The sequence below is a fragment of the Tachypleus tridentatus genome, chromosome 13, assembly GCF_004210375.1.
Source record: "Tachypleus tridentatus isolate NWPU-2018 chromosome 13, ASM421037v1, whole genome shotgun sequence".
In the NCBI taxonomy this organism is placed as follows: Eukaryota; Metazoa; Arthropoda; class Merostomata; order Xiphosura; family Limulidae; genus Tachypleus; species Tachypleus tridentatus.
In genome coordinates this window covers 217,556,397-217,583,147 of record NC_134837.1, presented here as the reverse complement: position 1 = coordinate 217,583,147, position 26,751 = coordinate 217,556,397, and the positions used below count along the sequence as shown (strand labels likewise).

At 32.6% G+C, this 26,751-nt stretch overlaps 1 protein-coding gene across 2 annotated transcripts in view; it reads left to right on the top strand.

Moving 5' to 3' along the window:
• LOC143239767 (tyrosine aminotransferase-like) overlaps positions 1 to 26,751 on the top strand; it is a 38,820-nt gene that overhangs the window by 509 nt on the left and 11,560 nt on the right. The window contains exons 2-8 of one of the 2 annotated variants that reach the window (XM_076481249.1): positions 511 to 643; positions 5,388 to 5,550; positions 7,442 to 7,546; positions 9,245 to 9,312; positions 16,485 to 16,643; positions 17,495 to 17,686; positions 18,835 to 18,917. In XM_076481249.1, coding sequence (XP_076337364.1) covers positions 536 to 643; positions 5,388 to 5,550; positions 7,442 to 7,546; positions 9,245 to 9,312; positions 16,485 to 16,643; positions 17,495 to 17,686; positions 18,835 to 18,917 — 878 coding nt within the window. In that variant the 5' untranslated portion in view covers positions 511 to 535. Of the gene's footprint in view, positions 1 to 506; positions 644 to 5,387; positions 5,551 to 7,441; positions 7,547 to 9,244; positions 9,313 to 16,484; positions 16,644 to 17,494; positions 17,687 to 18,834; positions 18,918 to 26,751 lie in introns of both variants that reach the window. The other variant, XM_076481248.1, reaches the window with a different exon arrangement.

Genomic DNA, 26,751 nt, shown 5'->3' with positions numbered 1-26,751 from the left:
CAATGGCTTTCTAATTATTGATAGATTGATGGTTAAAAACATTTATAATTCATGTACGACATCCCAGTAACTTGCATCAGGTTAGTGCTCCTGTGGGACAGCGGTAAGTCTTTGGATTTAGAATGTTAAAATCAGCGGTTCATAACGTATTGCCCGATTCTATTTTATTTGTATATAACGTTTATATTAGAAGTGCATATCATACTGAGTTGAACGTAAAGTAAAGTGCATATTGCACTGATAATATTACTTTTGCTGAAAATACAAACTGAACTCAGTAACTATTAAATGTTTTCTGCAAATAAACGCATACAACACAGAGTTACTGTTCTAAATGAAGACTATTCCTACAAGAAATAAGTATTGTATTAATTATAAAATATACAGATGAGGCTTGTGATTAGTGTAGACTAGAAATGCATATCGTGCTCAGTAGAACATTTATAATAGAGAGTAAAACCAATTACTATACGATTAAATAAATAAATCCGGTTTTATTTCGCCAGATAGATTACTATCATATAAAGAAATAAAGATGCCTTACTTTTCAACGGAATCTCTTCCTTCTTCATCTTGTGAACAAAGCTTGAAATTGTTAAGACCTTATAGAGCTTGCGACAACTTGAAACTGAAGGTTTTACAGGTAATATGAAAACAAGTTCCTTTTCTCCAATCTTACCTTATGTGAATTTCATTATTGATTTTGCTTGCTTACAATACTGGGTTTAATATTTGATGCTTATCATACCTAATGTTATATAATAACGTTATTCATTTTTCTTTTCTATTGAATCGTTGACTAACATTGTGTAACGAATTGTTCATTTATTCATTATTCTATAAAACTGATAGTTTGAAGTAGTACATGTTTTGTGTGTGCAGAGTGTTTGCATTTCTATAATTATTCTTCGACGTTCACTTTACAGTTCTAAGTAGAGTTAAATTAGAAAGGCAAGTAATACACGATATCAAAAAGGCCATACGTGGAATAACAGGGACACTTAGTTTGAAACATTTGTCATACGTGGAATAATAGGGACACTTAGTTTCAAACATTTGTCATACGTGGAATGACAGGGACATTTAGTTTGAAACATTTGTCATACGTGGAATGACAGGGACATTTAGTTTGAAACATTTATAAAGTGAATAAAATTCTCTAAATTTATTTTATACATTTTCCTCTTACAATTAACGAATTTGAAAAACTTTTAAATGAAGTCTGAAAGCAAGGTATTTGTGAAAAGAGGTCAAACGTTTCTATCTTTAATTCAACAGATTATAACTAACAGAGACAAGTACCGTTCGATAAATGACATCTAACTTGAATTATAACAAGCGTTTAAAGTTATAATACTATTTAATGTTTTTTTTTTTTTCATAAGAACAGCGACAGACAAGAAATAGAAATAAAGTATAGTTAATATAATTTTTTATCAGGCAAACCTGATAAATTTTTATCAGCAACTTTTTAAAATAAGATCTAGATTTTAAAAGACCGTTTCTTTAACTTTATTTCTTGCATGTCTTGTCTTGTGTCTCGACTAAAGTAAATGTACTTTTGTTAATCTAGGTATAATAATAATAACAAGGGTATCCTGTTTCGTTTTTCTGTACAGCAAAATAAAGAAAAAATAAATTTTAACATTTGAACTAATTGATTTTGTTTACTTCTAACTACTAATATAATTAATGAGAATAAAATAACTTTAAAATTTCATCGTGTGAAAATTTTGTTTTCAGATAGTAACGTTGTTTTTATCTAATTAGTAGTGCGTGCACTCCTTGTTTAGGTTTTGGATCTGTCATTCTTAATAGATTTATATTTCCATTATTTTATTTATACCTCAAAGTGTTTTATAGCGTGTAAATAATATTCGCTAGTAACTAAACTATTTTTCAAGGAAAGGAAGCGTTCTTATTCTAACACACCAAATTTTGGTATTCTGTGAAAGCCTTTTGTCAAGCATTTTCCAGAACAGATAATACGAGAATAATTAAACAAAGAGAAATGTGATTTTTTGAGAGTACGAACGTACAGACTGAATGAAAACGAAATATTTTGTGAAGTGAAGCATTTAAGAATCATTCAATATTTGATAAAAATGAATAAGACTTGGAACTGGGTAATTAAATCTTTTACACAAGAAATGAAAACAACAACAACTTAGGATCAGATAAAAGATTCAAAACAACAAATTAAGTCAAGACAAATAAATAATTTAAGTGATGATGAAGCAATGAACTAGTTATTAGATTACGAATTCTGTTCACGTTCAGTCTAAGTAGTAACAGCAATGAGTGTATTTCTGAACAACATGTTGATTCTCAGGACTTAAGTGAACGACACATATCTTAGTGCTGTTAGAATATACATTAAAATTAATGTACATTATTAACGTTATTATGTATTTTTATTATTAATTTATATTAAAATTAAATATTAATAAAATTAAGAGTGCAAATTCATCTCCTATAATTTAAACGTTCACACGTAAAGTAAAGGAAGAATAAAACATTTACACATAAAGTAAAGGAAGAATAAAACGTTCACACATAAAGTAAAGGAAGAATAAAACGTTCACACATAAAGTAAAGGAAGAATAAAACATTTACACATAAAGTAAAGAAAGAATAAAACATTCACCATTATGATATATTATGTTAATACTTCAATTACAAGCAAAAAAAAGCAACTCTTTTGTTTTACCCAAATTGAAATCTTACAGAAATTAATCTTTGAAAGCTGTCTTTATTTGACTCTATAAGATAATTTTTCCTGCTTTTATTGTCCCTGGTTAACCATATTATGGAAATTATTGTTTACAAATTATTATTTGTTGATTTTATAAGAATGTTATTGGTGTTTTGTTTATTCCTAGTTACCATTTTATGAAAATAATTGGTTTAAAGCTGTAATTCGTTGACTCTGTAAGAATATGTTTGGTGTTTGTGTTGCCCATTTTTAACAATGTTATAGGAATTAATGTTTGAAAACCGAAATTCATTTCATGTATTAGAATATTTTATATGTTTTTAGTGTCCCTAATTGTTAATGAATAAAAGTAATAAACAACAGCTCATAAATGAATTAGGACTTATCTAAAGAGACGTTTTCATTAACTGGAATATTTTCTAAGTAATTATAATGTAATATGATAGATCTGGAGGTTATTTTATTACAGTAGTTTCTTTTTATGTTTTACCATTTTATTTAAAACGTCTTTAAACAAAAACGGTCAGAAAATACTGTGAACTCTTTTGTGTGCTGTTAGGAGGGTTATGTCATCTAATTATGGAATTCGGTTGAGTAAAACTAAATGTTTTGAGCTTAGTATGGTCAGTATTAACTGACTATAACACCCATATATACTGCTTCTAATAATTATATTTCTATATGCACTTGAAAACGATTTTCAGTTTTTTTTCTCCGATTCGCCTGTTTTGTATGTGTAAACTAATTAATTAATGTTACAGAAATCTGAATTCAGTTGAATATCCAATTTGTTTTATACATCTTGTAACGTGTAAGTATTATATCTACAAATATTACATTCAGATAGAATACGTAAGTTTATTTTAATGCTCATTTTTATTCTGAAGCATTCCAGCGATACGTCTACATGATTATAACGCTAAAAATCGGGTTTCGATACCAGTACTCAGCACAGCACAGATATATTTTGTAGCTTTCCGATTAACAACAAATAAACGCATTATTAATTTGACTTAAAAAGGAATTCAGAAGTAATTTGACAGGCAAATAAATCAGAAATTAATAACTTTAGAGAAATAATTGTTAGCATACATAACAAGGTGTCGTGGAGTTACTTTGTGGAATGTCATTCAGCTTATTCGAGGTTACGTAGTTTGTAATATATACACAAAATGTTAAGTAGATAAGCGAACGCAATGTTTCCACAATTGTTCCTCAAAACGAACAGTTATATACATGGATGCAAGTTGTGCTACTATTTTGAAAGTATATCCACAAGCACATTATCCGAGATAAAACTTCCAGATCCATTTGCTCACCGGTTTCATTACGACCTAAAGATTTCTGTATGAGATCATGGGCATTCAATAGAACATTGTTTTTATGTTACCAACACTGCGAGGAAACAGCTACACAAGGGTTTAGGTGAATAAATCTTGTTAAGGAGGAATATTTGAAACCGTTTGTGGAATCTGGTCTTTGGCAGACGACTGTTGATTTTCAGAACATTCTTACTATTTACAGAAGTCAGTTGCCAATATATGTTGGAACATGTAAATAACAGCAGACAATGAAAACTCCTAAACATGTTCAGCAAAATAATGTTAAAAACAGTTTGTTTCAGTAAAGTGGGGGTGATAAATCTATATTTTTACATTAAGTTACGTATTAACTTTAAAATAAAGTTGTTTTTTTAAATAATCACAAGATCACTTCGGGGTGGCGTCACATAATGTGAACAACGCCTAAAGTGGCAAAATTTAAAACTGAGTTAACCATGTCCTATATAAACACACTCAAGTCCCCCAACATGTGTATTATGTTTAAAATTACAAACAACAGAAGGCCTGACAAGGCCAGGTGGATTAAGGCATTCGACTCGAAATCCGAGGGTCGCGAGTTCGAATCCACGTCGCACCAAACATGCTCGCCCTTTCAGCAGTGGGAGCGTTATAATGTGACGGCTAATCCAACTATTCTTTGGTGAAAGTGTAGCCCCAGAGTTGGTGGTGGGTGGTGATGACTCGTTGCCTTCCCTCTGGTCTTACACTGCTAAATTAGGGACGACTAGTGCAGATAGCCCTCGAGTAGCTTTGCGCGATATTCAAAAACCAAACAAACAAACAACGGAAGGTATGAACTCTCTCTGCAGCGTTCTTGTATATCTAGGTAACTACATGAGAATAATTCGTATAACAGAAAAACTAGTCGAGTAGCTATTTAAACTAAAAATTAATAAAGATTGGTAGTTTCAGCTACTTCAAGGTAACCATGTACGTGTCGATAATACCTTTTAAAGTAACCAACCACAAGTGAAATTGAAAACAAAATTGAAAAATTATTCAAATATAATTAATCTCTTGCATCAGCTGGTACAATAAAGGTCCAAGGTTTTATTTAAACGTATTATATAAGCAATGCTAACTTGCAAGTTTCTGCACTGTCCGCCTTTCTGTTTCAAAGTAACATCGTAGTGTATCTAACCAGTATAATAATATATGTGCTTTTAAAGCTTGTTTGGCAAACTCTTAATGACAGAAGACAGTATTGTAAAGTAATACAAGAACATATTTACATTTTGTTGCCCTTATTCGTTATCAAACAAATTAAGTAGAAGAATTAACTTCATACCAGAAAAATGGCTCCTCAAAGTGATAATATCTCTCCTCAGATTCATAATTTTGATGACGAGTTTCCAAATATTGTGACAAGACGATCCTGGAATGTAACGCCTTCGCAGTTAGCTGTCAACACCGTGAATCCAATTCGTAAAATTGTGGAGAATATTAAAATCACACCAAATCCAAATAAATACATGATCGCTTTATCAATTGGTGAGTTTTTGAAAATCTTTTTTTCTCTTTGTTGTTTATGTGCTTGTGTACCTATTAAGGATATGCAAACGTTTAAACCTGTTTATATTTAGGAATTAATCCTTAATAAAGATAAACGTCTTAACATGAAGAGTTTATAGCCTGAATGATAAATGCTCTAAAGAGGTTTTATAGATAACAAAGTCAATCTTACAAAATATATATATTTTTTAAAAATAGGCTAATTTAAATCTTTTATTACCTATCAGGAGTCTACTATCACCAAGAAAAAATTGTCCCCCCCCAGTGGCTCAGCGGTATGTCTGCGGACTTACAACGCTAAAATCCGGGTTTCGATACCCGTGGTGGGCAGAGCACAGACAGCCCATTGTGTAGCTTTGTGCTTAATTCTAAACAACACCAAGAAAATCGTCTAATATCGATTATTTCAGCAGGTTATTAAAACTTAATTTATAATTATATGGAAAAGAAGATGAAATAGATAAGATAATACACCTTTATTTTTAAATATGGTTTTGTGTTTGGTGCAAATTGATACTTATAAAGAAAATTTATTACTCAACTAGTCTATGCTACATCACCAGAATTGTCAGATTAAGAAACAGAAAATAAATAATTTCAAATTAAAAACTAAAAAAAATATCGTGTAAAACTTAGTCTATAAACCAGTGTTTATATTTTAAAAGAACACACCGAAATAATACAAAATATAGTTGTCCTTATTCATCCAATCATAATATATGGAAGAAATTATTGTAGCATCGAACTAAACTATTTTTATATCAAAAATAATTGAAACGAAGCTTTGAAAATATGTTTGTTTTCTTCCTTCTTGAATATGGCCACCTAAAATAATTCAAAACTGTTGAAGGGTCATATTTAGTGAGAGACACGATTATTGAATATATCACAATAGTTTTCAGGTGGAACAGCGGTTTGTGTAGGGATTGACAACACTATAATCAGGAGTAAGATTACTCTCAGCAGATACAGCAGATCGTCCAATTGTTAAAACACACGCATATTACCAGCAAGCCTATTAGATTATTCGACCTTTCATTGAAACGAGCTAATCTGAACTGGAAAGGTGGCACTGTACCATATTTATACACATTAACTAGCTATCGTGGAAGCTACTTTGTGACATTATAAAATATACATCTGTATTAAAAACATCACATGATAAAAAGAAGTTTGTACGATATACAATATGTTTCTATCTCTTAACTGTTTGTTAGTTATATCACGTTTTCCTTCGATAGTTCACCCAAACTCTTCAGGCGAAATATAAAATTCCGTTTCGTTTGTTAATGACCAGAAACTTATACAACGCTATCTACAATAAAATGGTTTTTTTAAGCGAGTCACTCAGACACTTTGAAATATGAAGTTCAATTTGGCTTGTTTGTGTATTGTCAAGCATAAAGCTACACAAAGATCTATTCTGTGCTGTGCCAACCAGAAGTATCGAAACCCGGTTTTTAGTATTATAAACGCCCTGATTTACCCCTAAAAGGCATTCTATTTAGTTAAGAAAACTTCCCAAAGTTGAATTTATTCTGCATTCAGAAATTTATTGAATTTCAATAAATTTCAAATATATATATAGAATATATGAAATCATAAAAAAGTTTTAAATGTTATTTTTGTATACAAAAATCCCTCGAGAGCTGCATGAACGTATAAAATGTTGTGAGTTCTATTTTCACTGTTTGCTAGAGGGTGTATGAATTTATGATTAGGAAAATTAGTTTAGTGAGCATTATGTGAGTACGATATTAATATGAATAACGTAAAGCGACGAAACAATAAGTAGTTAATAAGTCAATGAATATTCAGTGAGTGATTCAGTTCAGTGTTAGTAGTAAATTTTTTTTTTGTTATTATATAGGTGATCCTACAATTTTTGGTAACCTTAAACCATGTGAAAATATCACAGAAGCTGTTATGGATAGTGTACGCTCAATGAAATTCAATGGTTATGGAACAAGCGTTGGTAAGATCCCTCGAATGCTACTAATTTCTACAACTCTCTCACTTAAAAACAAAGATATATTTAATTTCCAATTAAAAACACTGAGCATATCTGTAACTCTTTGGGTTTTACTTAGACCTGCATCAGATATAACAGTTACTGAAATTAAAACTCGGTCTTTTCACCCCAACGTTAGGCTTACATAAGACGTTGGGCTCACTGAGACTGCATTCTAGCCCTACTTTGAAAGCTACATCAGAAATTACACTTGTGTTATTTTGACAGTAGATACTTATTGAATTTATTAAAGTTTTGTTTTCGAATTCAAAATAGTGTTCTCTGATCTAAACATAGTCCTTTGCTAATAAATACTAACTCGTTTATTTGATGGTAACTCTCACAAGATAATGATTACAATCTACTTATATGACGTAAGACACTTTTCATCTTGTTACTGTATCTGTGATGGTTGGTTGAAATACATTTGGATACTATGATGATTATATACGTGTATAGGAGATGACATGTGATGTTAGTGACATTTTGATAGGCCTGGCATGGCCAAGCGCGTAAGGCGTGCGACTCGTAATCCGAGGGTCGCGGGTTCGCGCCCGCGTCGCGCTAAACATGCTCGCCCTCCCAGCCGTGGGGGCGTATAATGTGACGGTCAATCCCATTATTCGTTGGTACAAAAGTAGCCCAAGAGTTGGCGGTGGGTGGTGATGACTAACTGCCTTCCCTCTAGTCTTATACTGCTAAATTAGGGACGGCTAGCACAGATAGCCCTCGAGTAGCTTTGTGCGAAATTCCAAAACAAACAAACAAAAGACATTTTGATTCAGCGATATCCAAAGTTTACCTAGACTGGATTGCTTTAATTTCACCATATAACTTTCTTCTCGAAACTATTACTTTATCTATAGACGTACACCTAATCGTGTCAAGAGAAACTAAAACCGCTTGACAAGTTGATAATTCAGTGTCAGTCCTTCAATAAATTATATGCTTTTTTATTCTTTTTTGACAAGTAATGAGGTCCTATTTAGGAAAATTCATGCAATCATTATAAAATGTTTTCTTACTTGATTCTAGTTTCACTTCTAACATTACAAGTAACACTCACGGATATTAAATTTTTACTTAAAACGAACTTCGGTAATCATGTGCAGACACAAGTTATTTACTTGACATAAAGGGATATATTTTGTACAAATTTTCAAACAAGTACTTAACTTCAAACCACTTTTTGAAATAACGACCTTCTATAAGTTAAAACTAATATTTAACTGAAAAGAAATAATTCTCTCTTAGTAATTTGACGTTCTATTCACGAATACAATAATTTGTATAATACATATGTATATAAGTAATCAGTAAAGATAGATAACATTAACGTTAATTGTATAGTTGTTTAATATGGAGCCAATTTTGTGCTAATTTTCTTTCATTTTCTGACTCAAATTATTGTGAGCTAATGTGAGAATGGTAATAACTGAATATAAGTATAGAACTTCTATTTTATATTTTGTCTATTTATATATATATGTTAATAAACGCTGCTATGTTAAGTTTTTTCCAACAATTTGTTTCTCTTTATAACAGCAATTGAAATAAACGAATTAATTATTTATCTACGTATAAATCTTAGAAAGAAAAGTTCACTGAGATCTTATAAAGTGAACAAACTAATTGTTTTTTTTTTTATTTCTTATTCCATAGGTATGGAATTAGCACGCGAGGCTGTGGCAGTTTACACTTCTTGTCCAGGAGCGTCTATTGAGGCCAAGGTAAAGTAGACGTATCGTTTTTTGTTTTTTTTCGGTGTTTATAAATATTTTCTACATTCTGCTGGTAGAAACTACCCAAGGCTAAACTTATTATTACTCAGATTTGCCGAATAAATTATTTTATAAACGTGGGTTTTTGTTTTACTTAATTGATATCCCGTTATAATTGTGTAAAAATTCCACCCTCAAGAAGAAAACGAAAATCACAGACAAAACGTTTATGACATCTTGAGAATAATTTCTTCGTTCTATGCCCAATTTATGGAAAATATAACGTTTCCTGGATAATATATTTCATTCATATTTTTGTTAATAAAATTAATAATTCTAAAAAGCGTTTCGAAATTTTGCACGATATTAATTATAAAATAAACTAATGTGTTTCTTTAGATGAGATAGTAGAGTATTTCGAAATTATTTTATTTCATTCTGAATTTACCGTTTTTTGTGTTTCTGTAATAAAGACTGTTGCCACCTTGCAGCTGTTTTCAAAACCTTTTATGTGTCACACCGTGAAAGAACGTCAGAGGATTTTATAGGCTGTGTGATGAGGATGGGTATCTTTTTTGAAACAACTCACTATCGTAAATCTATGTTAATGTTTTTTTGTCTATTTTCGTTGTATTATATTTAAAAACAACGCTTAAATGAGAGACTATGATCTTTAATCTTGAGTGAATGTTTTGATGAACGTTCATAAACTTGGATAAACGTTATCGTAAGCAAACTTTTATTTCGGTCTTAAAAATAGGGACTTAAGCATTATTAGTATAAATACAAAAATCTTACTCCCTCTTACTCTATACAATTCAAAATTACTAAATTATTTACATTAAGAATCAACGTCCAGTTCTCTTAAATGAAAACGAATTAATTTATTTCTTCTTTTATCTTTACTACTATCTCGAACACTGTTGTAACTTATAATTATTTATTATGTGATGAAAGGGGATTTTTTGTAGTTATCTCCTTGAAAGTTTCGTTAAATTATGAAAACAATATTTTATGTCATATCTTTGGGATGTTCCGTATGCTTTGTCTAGATCTATTTTAACTTTCGGAAATTATTATTAAGATTCATATCTCCCTTTTGCTAAGTTCTAAATTGCAATATTAAAAACGTATGGCTTACAACATTGACTATCGTTTAGATTGCAAAGCCTATATTTTCAACAAAACTAAAATGAAACTCCACACTAAACTACGGTAGTTGTCTTTTCATTGGTTGTCAAAATGGTTCATTTATTGATGGTCAAAATGGTTCACATGCTGTCTTGTGAGTTCTTCCTCACAGCTAGCTGTCTTCATTCTTGTCGAATGTCCAAGTCTCAACTAATTCAGTAACCATCTTTTGACAATGCCAAAGTTGATAGGGATCTACTGTAACATGGGTTAGTTTGTGATGACCTTTGGCTAACATTGGAGTTGTTCTTGAAGCCATGTGAATGGCAATACTTGGCTAACCTGAAATATTGGCAGGTCCAGCATTTGATATTTACATTCCTCCACTGGTGTAGAGATAGTCTGTAAGCTGAATGGACCATTTGCACCATTACAACAGTCATCATGGCAATAAATGGCACTGAACCTGGTAACTCTGGAGGTGTTAGAATAGTACAGGATTCTCTCCCATTCTGACCCGCCCGTAGTCTATCTTCAAAAGGTAATAAACCCTAGAAAGGTTTCACTGAGCTTGGGAATACCATAAACTTCTTAAACACATCACACTCTGCGACGGAACATTTCAGGAGTGGGTTACAGTGTTCATTTAGTCCCTGTTTGATCAAAATATATATATAATCGTGCTGCTGTCTGTGATCTCTTTCAGACAACAATTAACAGCCAACAAATCCATATTGAAAGTGGTCCTCTGCTCTTTTTGCGATTTTTTATTCCTTTTATGCTCCTATGTTCCAAACAGTTAATGGAAGAAGTTCCTTTTTTTTTTTGTAAAATTCCCTTAAAAGTAGAAAAGTTTCCATTCTTAATAAGTTCTTTTTCTGCTATTGACTGTTCAGCACATACGGTTTGTTTGATCTGTTTAAAATTTCGTAACAAGCCGCATGAGGGCTATTTGCGCTAGCCATCTCTCATTTAGCAGTAAAATACTAGAAAGAAGGAAGCTAATTATCACCATCCATCGTCAATTCCTAGGCTATTCTTTTAACAAACGAATAGCGGGAATGACTGTTACATTATAAAGCCTCTATGGCTAAAAGGACAAGCATGTTTAGTGGGACGGGGATTCGAACCCGTAATCCACAGATTACGAGTCGAACGCCCTAGCCATGTTGCGCCCAGCGCATGTAAATTGACGTTGATATCGATATGGAATTTTAGGAATTGCGGAAAGTGAATTATTTTCTTGAAAAGAAATATTTTAATATACTCAATAATATTTTCTACGACAGAGCGTACCAGCCAATACCTCAAATATTAATTATTTTAGGCAGGATTATAGTAACTTAATCTACGAGATCTTGGGCGTGGTCAAATATATCAATCCTGATTCTAAATCAGTATCTATATAGATCTCAAACCAGTCAAGAGAGGACGTAGCCACAAGCTAAAAGTTTGTACTTGAAAAAACGAAACACGAAAAACTCAGAGCCTTTCTATGAGCTGCTGTGCTGCAGCTAAAACGTTCATGATTATTCGTTCTTAAGTTATATATTTTTAATTACATTTTTTTGTAAATTTCCAGCAAAACAGGTTTAATTATTAATGGGTTTAAAAGAATTCTACGAACATTGGATAAATGTTTTGCAGTCACAGGCGACACTTATTACTTTAGAAGGTATTTTTTTTTACAGAACAGAGACAAACAAACTTACTTGAATTTGTCAAAACAAAAAACAGAATCACAAGGCTATTACTGTTGCATCTCAGAGAACTGTAAAATGGGTCAAAGTTCAAAAACTGAGGATTCTGTCTAACACTAGGCGCTAAGATTCAAGACTTTAACTAGCTGTGTTCTCCTGTGTACTGCTAGGGGCAAGAAGTGTTCCAAAAGGAAAAAGAATAAAAGATATGGTAAGGCTAAAGTTCTTCTGCGGCCCATATTCGCTCATTGCCTCTCTTATATACAGACATAACACAGATTGCTTTCCTATTGTTTTCCTTTAGTACTAAAACGCATTTTTTTGAAGGGGGTTAAAACCCTACCTATATACCAAATTTAATACAGAGGCTCAGCCCGGAGAAAACTGTTCAGTGGGTTAGGGTTTCGGCTTGGAAGACAATACGTTATGCAGGGACCATATTAATATGGTGAGTTTTCAAATGGATCTGGTCACAGTGTTATCACGATACATTGTCCTTTTTGGTTCTAGTTATTATGTTACAAGGCGATACTGTTCTTAATAGTTTTTTGTTATTATGTTAGTTGGCCACACTGTTCTTTGATTTCCTGAATATTATATAAATAGGGAACACTGTTATCACTGTTTCTGGTGCTGATGAGCCAGTCTTAACTGTAAAGTCTGGAATCCGCTTTTGATAAATATGAGATAAACATTGTTAGCAGTGTCTGTCAGGATGTTTTGAATGTTGTTTTTTGCATGATATGTCGTAGTTCTGTTACAGTATTGCATACAAAAAGAAATAGTTAAGCAATCTTATCATAGTAACTTCACAGTAATCTACGTACACAGGAGACACATTATCGAGCAAGGTAATCGTAGTAACGTTATAATTAAATTGATGCGCAAAGTGCCTAGCTTTTGAGCAGAAAATTCCATATCTAGTTCTGCCATCAGTGAAAGTCCAAGAGACGCGGTGAAAATCTAGTAAAATATCTGCTAAGATTTTCAATAGCGTTTATTTTCTAAACGTATGTTGTAAGAGGAGAAGTGGGATGAAGGTGAGAAGATATAAAAGTCTAGAATATTGGAAGAAATGCCAAAGCAGCTGCGTCACGTTTTGTTAAAATCAGCTTGTTTTACAGAAGAGATGCAGTCGAGATTTCTGCTGTCTGAATTTGGTACATTTAAATAATTAAATTTAATACTCTTGAATTCTGCTTTTATGGTAAAGTATGTTCTGCATAAAAAAAATAAAAATTATCCTAAATATTTGAATTATTAAATACTTTTTTCAATTTAGAATTAAACACTTATTCTAACCTTAGTATAAATTGGAAATGAGATGGTATGAATCAGAAAAGAGAGGAAAACTTAAACAGCAACAATGTAGTAATTCTTCACATTGAAAATATAAGTATATTACTCCTGAGGCAGATGCTCCCCAGGAGCACCACCAAGAAACTTATTAAAATATATAAACAGTATTCACTAATATAATATACCTGTCCAGCATAGTCTAACACTGCACCATCACATATTAAGAAAGTACAATGTGTTTTTCGTATAGCAAAGCCACAAAGGGCTATCTGCTCAGCCCACCGAGGGGAATCGAACCCCTGATTTTAGCGTTGTAAATCCGGAGACATACTGCTGTACTAGCGGGGGGCATTAAGAAATTTTGGAATTTCGCACAAAGCAACCTGAGGGCTACTCTTTTACCAACGAATAGTTGGATTGACCGTCACATTATAACGCCCCCACGGCTGGGAGGGCGAGCATGTTTGGCGCGGCGCGGATGCGAACCCGCGACCCTCAGATTACGAGTCGCACGCCTTAACGCGCTTGGCCATGCCGGGTCCAAGGAGGGAGGAAAGGTTTAATTAATACCTGATCCTCCCAGGTTGAGGACACATGACCAAACACCTATCCTATATATTCAATTCCGCATTATAGCTGGATATGTTATTGCTGTATTTTTCGGTTATTATGGAGAAAAAGCTAAAATGCTGAACATTTTATTTACAATTTTTGACTTGTAGAATTGCCTTATGATATGACCTTTATTCAAGTTCTAGTACAGCAGTATGTCTCCGGATTTACCACGCTGAAATCAGGGGTTCGAATTCCTTCGGTAGGCTCAGCAGATAGCCCACCGAATTTGGCTTTGCTGTAAGAAAACACACACACACACATATTGAAGTTCAACTATATACAATTAGATTCTGCGGTAATTATATAGGAGTTATTGAGTAAAAGGTTTTAAGTGTTTAAAATATGTTGGAAAATTTAATATGAATTTTAGTTGCCAAATTTGGTCTGAATTGGTTAACTCGATTAAGAGGAGTTCCATTCACACGAGACAAGTTTTCCTTGATATTGTATATTTACCGCATCTTCAGCTGATATTTGAAGAACTACAGTTTTTATGCTAATCTTTGCTTCGCTCTGGTTGCTAACGCTGTATAATCTTCATACAGAGGGGAAATCGTTGGAAATATATTCATGTCAGCGTTATAATAATCTGGATATACAGGGGGGATACAGTCTTCAACAATGCACTTTTACAATTTGTACGGACAGAGTAATGTTACTTAAAGAAGGATTTAATATAATGTAAGTAATGAATTAAATGTAGAGTAGATCTAATTTTAGAGGTATTTATAAGAATATAAATTTTACCATGTTCTTAAAATAATTCATAATTAGTCTATCCTTCTATAGACCATAACCGAAGGGAATAATTTTCCATTATAATGGATGAGGAATAATGAAATTACTCTCTCTGTTCAAGTGGAAAACTATATTATGAGTTATTTTCTTCGTACCCGTTGCAGGGATAAAACATAGAATTTTAGTATTATAAGCTTTCAAGTTTACCACTGAGGTTGAAAATAATAAAGGTATACCGACATACCTTCCACAAAGTTACAGGTTGATATCGGTTTAAATTAATTTGAATCTGAATTTATATGAAATTATATGATGAATTCATTAATTAACATCTTAGTCCACTTACTTACATTCTACATTTAGTCTGATGATCCTTTGATTGTTTGAAATGTTCTCAAAAGTTCGTAAATTATAATTTATAAGCAAGATAACTTAAATGTTGGCTAAAGTACTACATAAACAGTTATCTGCAGACAGTTGTGCCTAATCTTGAACTAGCGGACTAAATGAAAGGTACAACGCAAGTCATTTGACCATCACTGTTATAGCGCACCCGCGGCCCCAAATTACTGAGTGAGTTATTTCTATCACGGGCTGGAAACCAAGTGTATTCGGATTTACAAAACTGCTACGCACGTTATTGGAAAATAATTCCCAGTCACAGCTAATGCGACTCAGCAGTACGCTTGAAGACTTAAACGTTAAAAACTTGAACTCGATACCCACAGCTGGTGCAGCTTCTCCGCTTAAACACAAACAAGTTTTCCTAGTAGATGTATTTTTAATTCGTAGTGTTTACTATTAAAATAACGTGAGGCTATTTTATTATGCACCACGTGCGTCATTCCCTGCAAAAACGTTTATTAAAAATCTTAAATAGTTTCTGAAGTCAAGGTCATCCGGGTTTAATAATTTCAAAACTCTGTGGACATCGTGATTATCATATCTGGTTGTTATCGGATTTCGTATCATTCAGGCAGCGCAGCAGGAGGAAGAGTTACGAAAAGTTCAGCTAGCCTCGTCCTGGGTCTGCCATTCTCGTCCTAGTTGTTTTTCTGCAAGATTTGAAACGAGCTTAAAAATCTCACGTGATAGGAATGTACAAAACTAAGTTACGCAATTACTTGTCCTTTTAGGCTTATTTATCCCCTTCTTCCTCATGATCTTACTGACATATAGATGTAAAACTGTTATGCAAGATCGTTGGCGTAGTTTTGTTAGAACGTTCTTGCAAAATGTAAAGCGTAACCTTTATTAACATATTGACAATTTTATATATTTTAAAATAATTCGAAGTTCCATTCAGCGAATCTCTAAATTTAAAATATTTAAACCCAAGCTTTCTCTCTTTGAATTTTGTATTTATTTTCAATACAATTATTGTCAACTGATACGCCATTTCAAGGGGACGACCTCGTAAATTTCCCGCTAATAAATGATGCACTTTGATAAAACCATCGACCAAATGCCTTAGTAGTTTTTTTTTATCTATCTGCTGATTTGTGCAGATTTGTTTACTGAACTTGTAACGTCTGTAATTTGTAGGATAACATAACTATTTCAGGATCATATCAGTTTGTTTCATGTGATGTTTTCTGTTTGATTTTGTTTCGTTTCTCGTTCTTGTTTTTTTTACGATGGTGTAATATAAAAAGAAAATAAATAATATTACCAAATGTTTTCCTCTCTATTTTATAGGATGTTATCCTAAACAGTGGATGTTCTCATGCATTGGAAATGTGTATCACTGTGTTGGCCAATCCTGGTCAAAATATCCTCGTCCCCAGGCCTGGGTTTCCTCTTTATCGTACACTGGCAGAATCAGCTGGGATAGAAGTTAAATACTACAACCTTTTGGTAAGCTTTGAAATATGAGTTATTACGCAACGAAATTATTTATGCATAAGTAGGGCAACAAGTAAGTTTTGTTATTATTCATTCACTAATGTTTTTAGGATTTCAGAATCTCATGTTTTACCTTTATTGTGTCCGAACGTGTTTAAAATTTTATAATGTTGAAAGAACTATATTGGTATAAAAATACATATTAAAATAAGTGATATTAAAGGTTCACCAATTTAAGACAACCCCTATCGAACATTCTGAGAAACAATATTTTTTTTTCTTGTTTGATAAAACATTGCATTACAAGTGCTGACACTAACTAGAAATTAAAAACAGTTCTGTTGAAAATAAGTATTTCATTAGCTTACAATAATTGCTTTAAATGAAACAAATGGCTTCATTAACTAGAAACGTAATAATTATACACCTTTTGACACTTTCCAAAATTTGTTTGCTTCAGCTTAAAGCTATACAATAGACTATCTGCACTCTGCCTACCGTAGGAAATCGATTTTAGCGGATTATCGGTTTGTTATTCTGTAAACTTATTGTTCATCCATGGGTATGAGAATAAACAAACTTTGGTAATAAATTAATTATCTACTTCGTTTTTAATTGGTTTCAGATATCTGGTGTAATTTTATATACTGATTAATTTGGTTCTACATGGTTGCTTTTTAAAGGGTAAAACTAAATAAAACTGAAATATAAATAGAATCAGTAACGTGAAATATTTATTAACAATAATTTTAATATCCTATATAACGTTATATGTGACGTGTATCAATAAATTGATGGATATTATCAATTTTTGTTTTAATATATTTATTTTTACCGAACTACTAACATTTTTTTCCATTCAGCCTGAGCAGAATTGGGAAGTGGATCTAGCAGATCTTGAAGACCAGGTTGACGATAATACTGCTGCAGTCATCGTGAATAATCCATCTAACCCTTGTGGATCAGTGTTTTCACAAAACCATATACAAGCAATCCTAGATGTCGCTGCCAGAAACTTCGTTCCTATAATTGCGGATGAGATTTATGAACATTTTGTAAGTTATCAGAATTACGACCTGCTTTTTTATAAATTGTTTCTAAACTCGTAACGTAAAAAAAAAAAAAAGCTTAATTTCTTCAAAGTCTAACTTTTGAATCTATTGAAGTTCGAAGTTAGTGTTGTTTGTCAAACATTTTTAATACGTAAGTGCAATAATTTGTCTAAATAAAGTGTATGTGGTTTGTTACACTCCGCTTTTGCCATCACGTACGATGTTAGGTTTGTAATACCCTACATTGGTACTTGATCGACAATCTCTAAAAAAATTATGTTTACAATGGTTTTAAATCACATTTTAAAGTACTTGTTTTAGTACCAGAAGAGGTGTAAACGTGTGATTTCTTTTCTATCTCAGTTGACGGTGGGGACAATACATGAGGAAATAAATGCGTCCCATAGCTGTGCAATATTATGAAACATTCATAATTATCATATCATGACTCTTTGTACAGTTTCTTTTCCCTTTACATTTTAACAAATGTACTAACACCTTTCATGCCTGAGCTGCTAAAATGAACGTAATCACGCAGCGAGTAAATCCAGTGTAGAGTGGAATGATCAGTATACCGAGGCCTAACAAATTACTGTAAGGTAACATATGTGAGTATGATGTATAGTTTCAACTGAATGGACAATTTTGCACATCGATATAAATAATCAAATTCCCTAAGTAGGAAATACTTCCTACCCACCACTGGTCTCAAAATCAACTGTAAGTAAGCAGTTGCATATACTTTCATGAATCAATGATGTGTAAGACAAATGACAATAAATACAAAGGTAGCAACATAGTCGTGTAACAGTTAACAACACAAGAGTGATTCCCTAACACTGCAGCTCAGTGTTAGAATATGTGGCTTCGGCATCGAAATGCATACATGAGAAAACATTACTAGCCTTGACTTAGGCGTAAGAGTTACTACTATTAAACAGAGCATTGTTAAATTAATGAAGTTTCCGAATTTACACTTCATATTAAATTACGTTTTGCTTAAGCTCAGTATGGTGAACCTGAAGTAATAACTTTTAACCACACTTAACTTGATCTCACCTTGTACATTTTTTTTTTGGCAACATCATGTTTTCATATGTTCGTTCTGTAACAGGTGTTCCTACTCAGGACTCAATAAACGTACTTTTCAGGTGTTTCCAGGGTACAACTACCACTCCATTGCTTCTCTGTCAACTGAAGTGCCTGTTCTTTCCTGCAGCGGTTTGACAAAAAGGTAAGAAGATTTTGTTCTGTATGTTAAACACCATCTTGATTGGTTAGTTGTGAATCAACTGTTTTGGGATTATCTATTTGTTTCATTCAACAGCTTTTATACACTTACAAAGTGAACACGTTGTTACTCAATGATTTAGCTCGCACATCTTACAGCTCAAAGGTTTAAATAAGAAAACATAAGACACACTGACCATTACTTCTTTTTTCCTGAAATATAGATTTAGAGAAAAGACACAGTATCTACTGTGTCCACCACTCCGGAGTTTAGCGTTAATCCGTAAAGTTACCACTGTATTACTGGGGAACAGTTTATGTGTTGGTTTGCTTTTCGTTTGTTTATTTGTGATTAAGCACAAAGACACACGATTGTCTGTCTGTCTGTGCTCTTCACGCCACGAGTTTAGAAACCCCGATTTTAGCGTCGTTAGTCCGCACACAATCTGTTGTGCCACTGATTGTATTGGCAGTTGATATTAGTGCTTTCAGTGATAAATAATACCTGCACTTCATGTAAATAATTAACTTAATACGACATGTTAGTATATAATAGTATTAACATTTTATTCTTCGGCGATTTTGTTCTTTCTGCTTTTCCTACTTTTTAAAGCTTAAAACATGACCCTGGGGCAATGCTTTCGTGGACATAGTTAAGGAGAAGAGAAATGTCAATGATCCTGACCCCGGCGTCCATTGTGTGCACATTAAAAAGGTGATTTACACGTTTGTTGCTTGACTTTTATTGTTATGTACACAATTCTTCTTCTTCTTGGTGTGGGAGTTATTATGATATATACATTTTTGTTCTCTATGTGTGTTGTTAGTGTTTTTGTGTTGTATATAGTATTATTTTTTCTGTGTTTGTTGTGTAGAATTTTGTTTGCTGAATGTTTATTTTGTTCAGGATTTTATTGTTTGTGTTTTCGAGTTTTTATGCTGTAAAAAGTTTTGTTTTGTTCTGTTTGTGAAAGTTCATTTTTCACGTTTTATGGCTCTACTCTTAACAGCAACTAGAGATAACAAACCAGCAGATTATATAACTATTTTAATTTATATTATTCTCCAAAAAATTGACTCAATCTTGTTTATTTATGTTGTGGGATGTTTTTTATATGCAAAAACGGCTCGTTTGGGCTGAGAAAACACTTTTACATAGAAGAGCGAACAACGTTTCGACCTTCTTCGGTCATCGTCAGGTTCACAAAGAAAGAGGTAACTGACCGGAAGCTGACCACATGTTTGAAAGGGGTTGTGTAACTGTGTGTCGTAATGTAGAGGACGGTATTAGATGTTTGAATATATAATTTTATTTATTTTATTATATTAATATAGGTATAAAGGCGTTCCTTTATATTGGTTTATTTTGGGTTTAAGTTGTTGTATAAGTAAGGCTTCTTTAATTTTGCGTTTGTTTATGTTTGTTTCTTTATTTAGTATTTGAGTGTTTTCTATGGTTATGTTGTGTTTATTTGACTTGCAGTGTTCGAAAACGTGTGAAGGTGACTTTTTATGTTCTTTGAATCTGGTTTCCATTTTTCTACTTGTTTCTCCAATATAGAAGTCGTGGCAGTTATTACATTGTATTTTATAAATAATGTTGGTGTGGTGTTTGTCAGTGTAGTTTTTACATAGTATAGACCTCAGTTTTGTGCCGGGTTTTTGAATAAATTTGGTATTAATTGGAATGTCATATTTTGTTGCTAGTTTTTGCCAAATGTTGGTTATTTGTTTGCTGATGTCAGGAATATATGGTATACAGCAGTATATGGTTTCGTGGTTTTTTGATTCGTGAGCTGTATTTACTTTAGTTGGTTGATTTTGCTTTCTGTCTAGGTGGGTGCGTATAATGTTTTCTACGGTTTGTGGAGGAAACTTATTGATGTTGGTGAAGTATTGTTTTATTTTGTCTAATTCATCGTTAATTTTATCTGGTGAGCATAGTTTTATGGCTGTGTTTATTTGGTTTCTTAGTATGTTGAGTTTTTGTTTTGTTTCATGTGCTGAGTCCCAAGGAATGTATAGTCCAGTATGGGTGATTTTTCGGTGGATTTCTGTTTGAAATTGTGTATCAGTTCTTGTAATTTTGAGGTTAAAAAATGATATTTGATTGTTTTCTTCCTGTTCATATGTGAAGTTGATGTTGGGATGTATAGAGTTAATGTGATTGAAAAAAATAAGTATGTGTTCTGTAGATTTGAATCCCGCAACCGTGTCATCTACATATCTGTACCAGTATAGTGGTGGATGTAATGCTGTGTTAAGTGCTTGTGTTTCAACTTGTGTCATAAAAATATTGGCTAGAACTGGTGATACTGGGTTGCCCATGCTTAGGCCATTTGTTTGTATATAGTTTTGGTTGTTGAACATGAAGTTTGTCTTTATCGTGGTGAATTCTATGAGGGTTGCTAATTGGTTACTGGGAATGTCTATAGTTGGGTTAGGGTCTCGGATATAGAGTTCTAAGGCTATCTTGCAGGCTTCAGTGGTTGGAACTTCTGTAAAGAGGGATATAACATCGAAACTGGCCATTAAGGCTTTATGATTAAGTTGATTCAGATTAGACTTGAAATTAAAAGAGTCTTTGATAAATGAGCTGGCTGATGTTACATATTTGGAGAATGCCCATGCTATGTATTTACCAAGGTGGTAATTAAACGATTCATATGTGGACATTATTGGTCTTTGTTGGATTTGTGTGTATTAGTTTAAATTTGTTCGTGTCTGATAGGATGTTATTCATTTTTTGGATGTATTCATTCGTGTTCATTATGACTATAGCGTTACCTTTATCTGCTTTTAGAATTTTTATGTTTTTGTCTTGTTTTAGGTTTTTTCAATTAATGTCTCTTTTGTAAGGTTGTTTTTCAGTTTTCTGTTTTGTGAAATTATGTTGATGGTTTTGTGAGAAAATTCTTTGAAAAAATCGTTTAAGATGTTGTTTTTAGGTGTTTCTGGAAAATATAAATATATAAATTATATATTTATATATAATAATATAATTATTATAATTATAATTAATATAATAATTATCATAATTATATATATAAATTATATTTATATAAATATAAATATAAATATGAATACATCCAAAAAATGAAGAACATCCTATCAGACACGAACAAATTTAAACTAATACACACAAATCCAACAAAGACACACGAGACGCAACTGAACAAATTACTACTACAAATGAAAAAAGCCAACACAATTTCACAAACACTTTATTCCTACCTACGTAAAACCGACTCACGCACACCGCAAATATACTGCATCCCCAAACCTCATAAACCAAATTGTCCATTACGACCAATAATGTCCACATATGAATCGTTTAATTACAACCTTGGTAAATACATAGCATGGGCATTCTCCAAATATGTAACATCAGCCAGCTCATTTATCAAAGACTCTTTTAATTTCAAGTCTAATCTGAATCAACTTAATCATAAAGCCTTAATGGCCAGTTTCGATGTTATATCCCTCTTTACAGAAGTTCCAACCACTGAAGCCTGCAAGATAGCCTTAGAACTCTATATCCGAGACCCTAACCCAACTATAGACATTCCCAGTAACCAATTAGCAACCCTCATAGAATTCACCACGATAAAGACAAACTTCATGTTCAACAACCAAAACTATATACAAACAAATGGCCTAAGCATGGGCAACCCAGTATCACCAGTTCTAGCCAATATTTTTATGACACAAGTTGAAACACAAGCACTTAACACAGCATTACATCCACCACTATACTGGTACAGATATGTAGATGACACGGTTGCGGGATTCAAATCTACAGAACACATACTTATTTTTTTCAATCACATTAACTCTATACATCCCAACATCAACTTCACATATGAACAGGAAGAAAACAATCAAATATCATTTTTTAACCTCAAAATTACAAGAACTGATACACAATTTCAAACAGAAATCCACCGAAAAATCACCCATACTGGACTATACATTCCTTGGGACTCAGCACATGAAACAAAACAAAAACTCAACATACTAAGAAACCAAATAAACACAGCCATAAAACTATGCTCACCAGATAAAATTAACGATGAATTAGACAAAATAAAACAATACTTCACCAACATCAATAAGTTTCCTCCACAAACCGTAGAAAACATTATACGCACCCACCTAGACAGAAAGCAAAATCAACCAACTAAAGTAAATACAGCTCACGAATCAAAAAACCACGAAACCATATACTGCTGTATACCATATATTCCTGACATCAGCAAACAAATAACCAACATTTGGCAAAAACTAGCAACAAAATATGACATTCCAATTAATACCAAATTTATTCAAAAAACCCGGCACAAAACTGAGGTCTATACTATGTAAAAACTACACTGACAAACACCACACCAACATTATTTATAAAATACAATGTAATAACTGCCACGACTTCTATATTGGAGAAACAAGTAGAAAAATGGAAACCAGATTCAAAGAACATAAAAAGTCACCTTCACACGTTTTCGAACACTGCAAGTCAAATAAACACAACATAACCATAGAAAACACTCAAATACTAAATAAAGAAACAAACATAAACAAACGCAAAATTAAAGAAGCCTTACTTATACAACAACTTAAACCCAAAATAAACCAATATAAAGGAACGCCTTTATACCTATATTAATATAATAAAATAAATAAAATTATATATTCAAATATCTAATACCGTCCTCTACATTACGACACACAGTTACACAACCCCTTTCAAACATGTGGTCAGCTTCCGGTCAGTTATCTCTTTCTTTGTAAACCTGACGATGACCGAAGAAGGTCGAAACGTTGTTCGCTCTTCTATGTAAAAGTGTTTTCTCAGCCCAAACGAGCCGTTTTTGCATAAAATTTCTCAACAAGTGGGTTTCTCGTCATCACTGATTGTGGGATGTTTTGTTTGAATTTTCTTGCCATCACAGAATAAATAATCACTAGCAGAATTTGGCTTATTAATTTTTTCAGCTAAATATTATTTTATCCAGGTTTAATGTTACTGTTGTCACTACTGTATAAATCAATAAACAATCAGACAAGTCAAGGTCTTTTATTGGTTCGTTAGTAACATTTCACAATTTGTAACTCTATCCAATTACTACAGTTCTAATCAGGAAAAAATTAAATACAGGCAAATGAAATATACCATGGACCAGTCCTGTTTTATTTATTACAACATCATTAAAATTTTGTACTCAGAAGGAATACAACATATTTACTGTACATGGATGAGGTTTATGAACACCCTTAAACGTAGTAACGATACATATTTAAATAGTGATATTTTCTCTTAGAAAATCGCTCTATAGTTGGGAAAGTGAGGGCTGCAATGAACTTTTAGTAATTATCTTCAGTCATAAAAATTAATGACATTTTTTGCACTGCACGCACTGACATCACCCATTTTAAATGTGTAAGAACTGAGCCACTATTGGCTAAATGAAATTTCTGTATAACCTGGAAAGAAAGGGACAAATATCCTCTTTAATTACATTTGATCTTGTAATCAATAAAACCTCATAACTTTGTAAAATTCAGTTTTCATTCATGCAGTATAGTGAAAACATCTTACAGTAAAATACTATTTACAATCAATGCATGTTGTAGTTTCTACTCTGGCATTTAAACCCTGTTTTGAGGATAATGAGGTCACAACCAGCATACCAATCACCAGAGTTATTTTGAACATTTTCTCCAGGGTCTTACTCATTTAACTTATCTTGTACAGAATTTTGACCTCATATTCCTGGCCTACTCAGTAAATCATAGTGTTGATCAGTAACATACAGCATTAACTTGTAAAATTTACATTGTACTTATATTTACTATGTGCCCATTGTAATTCTCATGACAGCGAATCTAGATTATATACTGTTTGCCCATAAGAGCTCTTGAAGTATTAATCATCGCATCGAATGACCAATAGAATTTTCTACCATATGTTTCATGTCATTATTGGAAAAATGGCTTTGTCTTATGCATGATGTCCAGAGTTATGACAGTCTATGAATAAAGAGGGTCTTACCAGAGGGAGGACAGTCAGTTGGCATCTGTGCATTACAAACACAGATAATACCATATGACAAAATATTACTTCTTTAACATTGTATAGTTATTTCTTTTGGATTTTAAGTTTCAAGAGCTACTTCTCCAATGAATGGTACACATAAATTATGAAGTTTGTATAATACAGATAGTGTTTGATGAAAAGAACAATTGTAACCATATTTCAATGAAATATCTGCATTTAGGAGCTATTAGCGTATGATTAACATATCTTGTTACACATCCCATTCTGTTTTACAACTGTGATAAGGTTGATCCAGTTGTACTGGTGATGGCATCAGTATTAAAAAAGAACTCACAGTTCTTCTGTGGTTATACCGACACTGGAGCTTTAGGGACTGGAATGTTTCTTTACATTTCATTGTTGATTTTAAGTATCACCTTTAGTAATAGAGCAGATGTTTATGTAGCAGTCTTGGAAGAAATTGGCCACACATATGACAGACAACTTTGACAACACATATTTCCATTGTTTCATCTGATAGCCTTCCATTTTTATGTTATAGAGTACCATGCTAATAGTTTTAGCACCAAACTTAAATATTCAGCCAAACACTATGACATCAACGACATGGACCAGGCATAATTCCTATTGCAACTTCTTTAGTGTAAGTGTGGTTAAAACCCATGCAAATTGTTGTCAGTGCTGAAAGTAGTTTTAGGTATGATCTCCTTAATTAGCTGCACTTAAAAGTAACCGAATGCTCTTTCTGAAATATTGAGCGATACATTTCCATTCATCTAAACAGTCTTAATTACATGGGCGTAGAGATGTATTAACCTGAGTCAAAACAAAACCATCTGACTTCCTGTTAACCACAACATCAGATGACTACCGACTCTGTGAAAGCTGTATGATTCTGATTGTTTAAACTTTTGCAATTAGTTTATTTCTTTGGCATAACTACCGATATTTTGAAGCAATAAGTAATATACCTCTTGCGTTTATAGTGTCATTGAAAGTGGGTTTAATTGCTTTTCAATGCTTATTGTATGCAAACAATCATGATTTAAATGTGACACAAGTATGAAACTAAATAGCTGTTTAAAGGTCTACAGATTTACAATGCTAAAATTAGGGATCAACTCCCCCTGGTGGACACATCAGATAGCGTGATGTGGCTTTCTTATTAGAAAAATCACATACACACAATTTTTGGTAATACTAATTTCTGTATTATTATTATTATTTTCATGAGAACTTTGTCTTTTGCCTTTATCAGTATTTTAATAAATTGAAAAATATTGAACAATTTAAATGATACTGATCCACAAACATTTCTCCGCAACGAATGGAAGTTTTAAACTTTCAACAGGAATATCTTTCTCATTCATATACATGTGCATTTCGGTTGTTGCACGTGCACTGATTGGTTGCTTCGTTTTGTGTTTGGAATTAAGCACAACACTACACAATGGTGCTATCCGTGCTCTGCCAGCCACGGGTATCGAAACCTGGTTTCTAGCCGTATGAGTCCAAGGACATAACATTTAGGGCAGGTTGCTAAGTTCCGTACAACACAATGTGTATCATTTTGAAAATAATAATGTGTGAGTAAAAATCATGTTTTAAGATGTGTATGCTCCCCAGTAATTCTTGGCTATCAACAACATTTATTTCTATATACTTGTCATATGGTATATTAACCTGTGGAATCAGGACCAGAATCACCCATTATTGGCAAACTTTTAAAGAAAGTAATTAGAGCTCGATTATTATGGTATTTAGAAAGGAACCTGAACTT